Genomic DNA, 7,680 nt, shown 5'->3' on the forward strand with positions numbered 1-7,680 from the left:
AAAATTGATTGAGAATATGTACAAATAAGAATACACTTGCGTATGGCCATATAGGAAATGAATAGCATGACTGAAATGTTTAAACTTGCTGTCTATTGTTAGGTGCTGAAAAAATTTGGTTTCATTTTCAGAGGAAGAGCTGAGCCACTCACATTCATATTGGCTTCAATGGAGATGTGGGTGTTGAAGGCGTCTGAAAATCAAGTCAAAATTGCCTCAGTGCCTGAGTATAGGACTTAATGCTACGTTCCCCAGCTTCAAATAGTTGCTTTATTTGGCCTGTTGATGTTTAGCCTACGTGTTCTACACTTCTCAGATAACTGTGCTGGTCCTAGCTGAGTAATGCAGTGGTTGGCACCATGGACTTATTCTTATGATGCATGGCCCTTTATTGACAAATGAGCATGCTCTGCTCAAGCAATGGAGGAAAAACCAGTTGTGATTGGAAACAGATTTCAAATTTGCATGGGATCTTGATAGTGAAAATACCTGTTTTAAAATTGAGTGGTATTTGTGTTCTGTTAATTTTCTCTCCTACCAGTGTAAACATTCCAATGTTTGTCTGTTGTAGGTTGGTAACAGTGATATCGAGGATGTGAATATTATAGCATTCCGACAAATTAACCAATTTGACTTAAGTGGAAATGTGATCACTTCTTCAGAGTATCTCTCTACATTATGGGTAAGTGGGAATCCAAGCCTATTCCACTGTATTTTCCTTCCATTTCAAGATCACTGTCTTGTCATTGGCAATTGGTCAGCAGCCAGACTATAAATTCTATCCAAATTGTAACTTTCTAACTACTTACTAAAAGTGAATTCGCATTCTAGTTGTTGAGCTTTCAGTGACTGGAGACACTGACAGTAATGTGTTCTCAATGGCACTGTCTAGACCGAAGAAATAATCTCTCCTTTTGAACTGACCCAAAGGCTGTCTGGTCTAATACTGTGCTCTCCCACTAGGAAAGCCTCTCTCAGAGAAGAGTAGACCATGACAGTTGAGATTTGCTTATCTGAATCTGAGAGCTGGATTTGACCCTTAAACAGCTCGTCTACTAGAAGTCTTAATGCATGGTTTTCTTACGGAAGGAGGGATTCTTTTGAAGATGGGGTTTACTTTCGAAACAGCAACGTCTGCACTGGCTTTCTTCTTTCAAAAGAAGCTCTTTCGAAATAAGAATACCCAAACGAGGTGCCAAATATGCACCTCATTTGCATTTCTGATTTCTCTTATTTGCCTGCCTCTTTCCAAAGAGGAATGCAAGTGTAGATGCACCCCAAAATGTGTGGAACAGGAGGAAAAGAAAAATGCTTTTCTCTGGGGCTCTGTGCTTGAATGATTCTGTGCTCTTTCAGGGAAATCTGTAACTTACAATGTAGCCTGTGTGATCCAGGCAGTTTATTCTAGAATGAAATATATTTTTTGCATTTTAAGGCCTGCACATATGTTCTGTTGTTAATTTTGATCTTATACGCTTTGATTCTTGCATGTGGGTGTGGGTGATAATTGCACTTGTGTTTTTTAAAGCAGAGGTTTTTATGCATTCAGGTTTGGCATAAACATGAGTCAGAGGTTTTGTGACCTCAGTTAACCTTGTTGTGGATGCACAAGCTGATGGAACAGCTGGTAATCGCTGCTCTGATTGGAGCTGAAATCTGACATACAGGCCAGAATTTGAGAATTAGCTGTCTTGCATCTGAAAGTGACTGTATGTGGCCCTACCAGCTGCCTGGCCAATAGGAAAGGAAGACATAACGCTTGATTATGCAAAATTAATTAAACTGTAAGGGGAAATTGTAGAAAACAAATTACCAAAAAAGCTGCAGACTTAATTTCTTCTTTAAAAAAAATAAAAATCCAAAGTTCTGGTAGATATTTAGGTGCAGATAAGATTTTTATAAGCCCAGGTAGCTTAAGTTATGAGTTATCGAGCCCGCTTGTGGGATTTTAAACTTCTGTAGCTTGATAGTGTCAGGTGTTCTAAATTGCCAGGTTGACTGCAATGTTTTTCTTTTAAAATCTTTGCACTGCACTTTGAGGTGTTCTTCCTTAATGTCGGGGATGTCTGCAATATTTATCACAGTACACCTGCATCACTATCTTTCTCTTGTGCTTTTCCCCTTTTCCCAGGTGAAGCTTTATAAAAGTGAAAATCTGGATAACCCAATTCAAACAGTCTCCTTAGGGCAGTCCCTATTTTTCCATTTCCCACCTCTGCTCCGAGATGGAGAGGTAATGTTGTTGTTGTTGTTGTTGTTTGTTTCATTCATTTCAGTTTGTTAAAAGATGTTAGCATGATTTTCCTGAGTGCTTGTGGCACAAATGTGTTCTGTGTTTGTGCCGGAGCACTGGGTGTCTCAGAAGTCTTGTTGCATGTTAAACTGACTGTTATGTTTGAATCTTCTGTCTGTGAACCTGATGTTTTCTACTGTAGCTGGCAATTTTATTTTTTACACGCAGAATTATGTGGTGCTCTTGGATTCCACACTCTCCAAATCCCAGTATGAATATACATTACCGCAAGTTGCATTCACTGCCATTGGATACCACAAACACATCACTTTAATCTTCAGTCCCACCGTAAGTATCAAGTGTTCTAACTTTTTCATTTTCGAAGTTGAACACGAAGTAATGTGCCTGGCTATTGCAGCTTCTATGCTTTCCCTAGGCTTCTATAGAAGTCAATGGCAAGACTTTCATTGTTTGTTGTCTGCTATGGAAGTCTTGCCATTGGTTTCAGTACAAATTGGATTTGGCACACAAATGAACATACGTCTATATCAGGCCTCAAACAATAAAAGATCTAATACTTGTCTCATGAGTTACCATATGAGTGCAGTAAATAGTGATAGTGGCATGAAAGTATTGTAGCCATGACACTAATTCAGATTTCCTAATGACAGAAATATGTTGGAATTGGAAGGGAGAAAGAGGTTGCCATAGTAATTTTACAATGGCTATTTATGGAGTGTTGCTGAAAAGCTGCAAAAAGAGAGCCCTTAGTTGCCAATGGTAAAAAGTTAGGCTTGGAGCCAGGGCTGTCAGTTAAAGCAAGGGATTCTCCAAACTAACATGGAGTAAAACTTCAACCCCTGAGAGAGATCTTAAAATGTGTGGTCATGCTCTGCATCGGCTAGTTTGACCACGTTTTCTGTGCATAGTACTTAAGTGCATGGCTTCTTTTCTGCATCTGTGCACACCCAGACCCACTGAAATAGGAGGGAAAGATGAAATGGCATTTTTGGGTGAATGCTCCTTTAGTAGTGTAGTTGCTGTATGACATGTTACTTAGGCACCAAGTGTCAGGTAAATCACAACGTACCTAATTTAAAAGCAGCATAGTGACTCATCTTAATACATAAGGTTTATTAACAAACTTCCCAGCTGACAGTCACTTTGGTTGCTCCTACAGTGGAGGACATAATCCTCCTCCAGTATCACAGGAATTGAACAGGAACTGGTGAATCATAGGATCCTAGAACTGTAAGGTCTGGTCCCCTCCACTTACAGCAAGACTAGGCACCATCTATTGCATACTGGTTAGATATTTATCCACCTGTTCTTAAATATCTCCAATGATGGTGATTCCACAACCTCCCTAGGCAATTTATTCCAGTGTTCAAACACCCTGACAATAAGAAGTTTTTCCTGATGTCCAACCTAAACCTCCCGTGCTGCAATTTAAGCCCGGTGCTTCTTGTCCTATCATCAGAAGCTAAGGAGAATAATTTGTCTCCCTTCTTGCAGCACTCTTTTAGGTACTCAGAAGCTATGATCATATTCCCTCTCTGCCTTTTCTTTTCCAAACTAAACAAACTTAATTCACAACAACATGCCACACAACTCTATTTTCAATCCATTTTAGTCTCAACTTTAGTTGAGTGATTTAGTAGGTAAAACAGCAAGAAGCATTCTGAAAACGTGGCCATTGGTGTTTGCAGAGAAAGTTGCCTGAACAAGATATTCCTCAAGGATCCTACATCGCATTGCCTCTGACCCTGCTCCTGCTGTTAGCTGGTTACAACCATGATAAGGTAGTAAATGTTCTATTGTACTGTTCTAATCAGCCTCCTATCATTTTTATACTATATTGCATAAATGGAGGTACCCTGATGTTGATTTCTGGATAGAAGTAAGAAAAAAAATTAATTGGATGCCATAGTGAAGGTTAAAATTTCAGTCAACAAAGGAAACAAAATCCTTTAGTTTCTTAAATGCCCACATATTCAATTTTAGTGCTAGTATTTTTGTCCCTGTGCTGCATTTGTGTTTTGGTCAGCTGCTCTGCTGATCCTGGAAAGAACAATGCCAGATAACCAATTGCAGCTGCATTGACGTGAGTTTATTATCCTTCATTCATTGTTACTTAAACCACTCTTTTCTTTGGGATCAAAACACCAACCCCATTACATATTTTGATTGCCAGAATTCAAAGTAGATAGTAAATTATTTAATTTAAACTTGACCAAAACAATATTAGAATTTTTTAGGGTTTCCATGAGGTTTGGATTAGACCCCTTTCCACTCAGAAATTACCATAGTCCAGGCTTTGAACTTTTTGGTTTGTAAAAATATGGGTGCATAGTCATCTGAGAATTATTATGGAGTGTTATAATTCTACAATCTACTTCCTCTTTCTTTCCCAGCTTATCCCCTTGCTGTTGCAGTTGACAAGTCGACTTCAAGGAGTGCGAGCGCTTGGACAGACAGGTTCAGACATGGGTGGCCCAGAGGATGCAAAAAGACAAGCAAAGAAACAGAAGACAAGACGGACGTGAGGTGAAAGGAATGATTACATGAAGTGACACTTCTGTCAGATTGGAGCCCCAGGAATTTAAGAAGCATGGCCACTAAACCATATTTTTGAAGAATCTGTGGACTTCAGTGACTTCAAAATTTTATTATAGTGTCTAATCCCTTTGTCAGAGTAACTACATTTTGGTTGTAAATTTTCTGTGGCATCTACAGATTGTCTTGTTTTAGAATAATGAATTGAATGCCTCTGTCACTCTGAGCAGCTCTTCCATGCCAAAAACAATATTTGTCTCCTTACTGGAAGCCTCCTGGAGGTCTAAAAATGTAACATTCATCTTCATGGGTAACTTTGCAGGGACAGTTCTAATAAAAATGGTTTTGATTTCTCTCTCTGACTTTATTAGTTGGGGGGTAGGGAGTCTGCTTCCCTGTCTTTCAACTGTCCACCTAATTCTGTTGGATCAGCCATCTTGGGAGTTCTGTTAAATCAATAGCTCCATGAAAAAAGACATTTATATGGCTCTGTATGACTTGGAGAACTATACCTTGGGTGTGTAAATAGTTCAAAAACTCAATTTAAGGTTAGCTAGTGTTTGCACAGCAATGTAATCAATGCTTGCCTAGTGAGTAAATTATCTTTAGTTAAATGTCAAATATTTGCCTGTCAAAGGTGAAGATAGTCCTTAACTTGATGACTAGTGTTAGTGTCTGATATAAATGCCCATGTTCACACTGCAAAAGCTGCTGAAATCTCAAGTTTACGTTCATAATGTGAATTCTGTGGATCTTCAATTATACTTTCTTCCTGAAGTTAAAATGCATCATAACTGTAATATGCGTGGCCTATGGTCCTACCTTTTCTGCAGGTGTCATGCTGCGTGTGACCATTTTGCTAGCTGGATGGCTGCCTTTAAGTTGTAATTTTTGTTTTTGTTTGTTGTTTTTCTTTTAAAAAAACGTGTAATTCTCAGTCCAACGCAGTCCTAGTAAAACAGTACAATAATTAACCCTGCTTAATTATTCTTGTCTGAAGTGGACAGCTAGGCACATTGGGGCTAAATGTTAATAGGGTTCTTTATTGATGAGTGCCATAAAGGCTTAGAGATTTTGAAAGATGCACATAAACATTTCTGCATTGTGTACTGACACTGCTTCTGCCAGTAAGTGGCAATGTTCCTCTTTACAGGATCTGAAAGGAAGTGAGATTACCTTAAACATTTAAACCCCGAACACATTACCATTGTCAGAAGAACAGAGCAGGATGCAAAGTTTTCCATGATCATTTTGATAGTAACTTTTTACATTTAGTGTGTGGCCTTCATGATTAAAGTTGAGTACATTCAGTGAACATTCTCCATCAGCTACCGTCATTCAGCATACAGGAAACCTTTCTTTTGGAAAGAACCTTTTTTAAGGATATAAAAATTAAGAGCGTTGGGAATGCAATGGGAAATGTTTGGGGAGGCATCTGCACTATATTACGCTCTATTGATCTCTTAATTTATATTGCCATGATGAAATATAGCTCTCCTTTATTTACCTATACAACTTATTCTGAAAGCAAGCCCAAATTAACATTTTGATTTTGTTTTATTGCCATAAATGTTGCTCTACAAAAGTCAGGTCTCAGGAGGACAAAAGAAATGATGCAGATTGTGAAAATAGTGAGGGGAGTTTAAATATTCTAATTTTGGTCTTGGAGAATTTAACGATCAATTGACATTTTAAATGATATCCACTTGCCTCAGCCAGATAGATTCTATCTTCTTGTAAATCTGTATATGTGGTTGAAAAGTGTAATTGTGCCATAGGTAGGCACTTCCCCTTCCTAGCTAGTATGAGTAGCAACAGTAGTTTAGGTGAGGTGGTACCCTTCAGCCTGGCTTAGCAAGCCAAGTATGTACCCAGATTCCCTTGTGTACTTGGATATTTGCAGCCAGCCCATGCCCCATGGCCTCTTTGCAGCAAGGGAGGTCTACCTTGGACATTGGGAATAACTTATTAACTGTGAGCACGGTTAAGCACTGTAATAAATTGCCAAGGGGGATTGTGGAATTGCCACTGGAGATTTTTTAAGAGCAGGCTAGACAAGCACCTGTCGGGGTTGGTCTTAGGTGGTGCTTGTTCCTGCCATGAGTGTAGGGGATTAGACTTTGACTCTTGAGGCTCCTTTCAGTTCTGATTCTTTTCTGTGAGTCACCATTACTGTTACCCGTACAAGGCAGATTGAAGCTGTACATAGCTCAAAGTGCACGTCTTCCATTGTTTGGAATTTTAAGAAAAATCTGAATCCTACAAGCTATCTCTTATTATTTGAACCCATCTTAGAAGGGCAAACATGAGGCTGAGAATATGAGACTCATCAAAATTACAGCTCCAAATCCAAGGAGCCTTCATCTTTTAAATGTATGCTGTTGGGGTGTTTTCAGTGTTTGCATTAACCCCTTTCTTTTGAAAGGTGTATGCTAATGAGCCACTTTGGCAGATGCTAATGAGGTGCTACCATGAATATGCAGCACCTGTTTAGCATAATGGCAGCCACATGCATTTTGAAATTGCCGCTTTCTAAATGTATGCTGCTCGTGTAGACAGAGGCCTTTTGAACGGACCTCTGGACTTCGAAAGGCCCCTGTCTACAAGAACAGCACTTTTGAAATGTGGGTGGCTGCCATAATGCTAATGAAGCACTGCATATTTATGGCAGCACCTCATTAGCATCTGCTGAAGTGTCTCATTAGCATACCCCTTTCAAAAGGCAGGGGCTAGTGCAGCCATGGCCAGAGAGTGGCTGTCTGTTCTGTACAGGTACTGTGCACTGTTGGGCTCTTCTGGAAGAAGGGGCATATCTATCTCTTCCTTTCATGCAGCACCTCAACAATCTATCCAGTTTGAAAGTCTCTGGAATGCAGGGTGCAGCTCACATG

At 39.4% G+C, this 7,680-nt stretch overlaps 1 protein-coding gene across 1 annotated transcript in view; it reads left to right on the forward strand.

The window, feature by feature from the left end:
* The window catches only part of LOC142021529 (BOS complex subunit NOMO1), a 33,808-nt gene extending 28,666 nt beyond the window's left edge, over positions 1 to 5,142 (forward strand). Inside the window, exons 27-31 of the mRNA XM_075010441.1 lie at positions 572 to 682; positions 2,132 to 2,233; positions 2,462 to 2,581; positions 3,943 to 4,035; positions 4,648 to 5,142. Coding sequence (XP_074866542.1) covers positions 572 to 682; positions 2,132 to 2,233; positions 2,462 to 2,581; positions 3,943 to 4,035; positions 4,648 to 4,779 — 558 coding nt within the window. The 3' untranslated portion in view covers positions 4,780 to 5,142. The remainder of the gene's footprint in view (positions 1 to 571; positions 683 to 2,131; positions 2,234 to 2,461; positions 2,582 to 3,942; positions 4,036 to 4,647) is intronic.
* The last annotated feature ends 2,538 nt before the right edge of the window (positions 5,143 to 7,680 follow it).

The sequence above is a fragment of the Carettochelys insculpta genome, chromosome 16, assembly GCF_033958435.1.
Source record: "Carettochelys insculpta isolate YL-2023 chromosome 16, ASM3395843v1, whole genome shotgun sequence".
In the NCBI taxonomy this organism is placed as follows: domain Eukaryota; kingdom Metazoa; phylum Chordata; order Testudines; family Carettochelyidae; genus Carettochelys; species Carettochelys insculpta.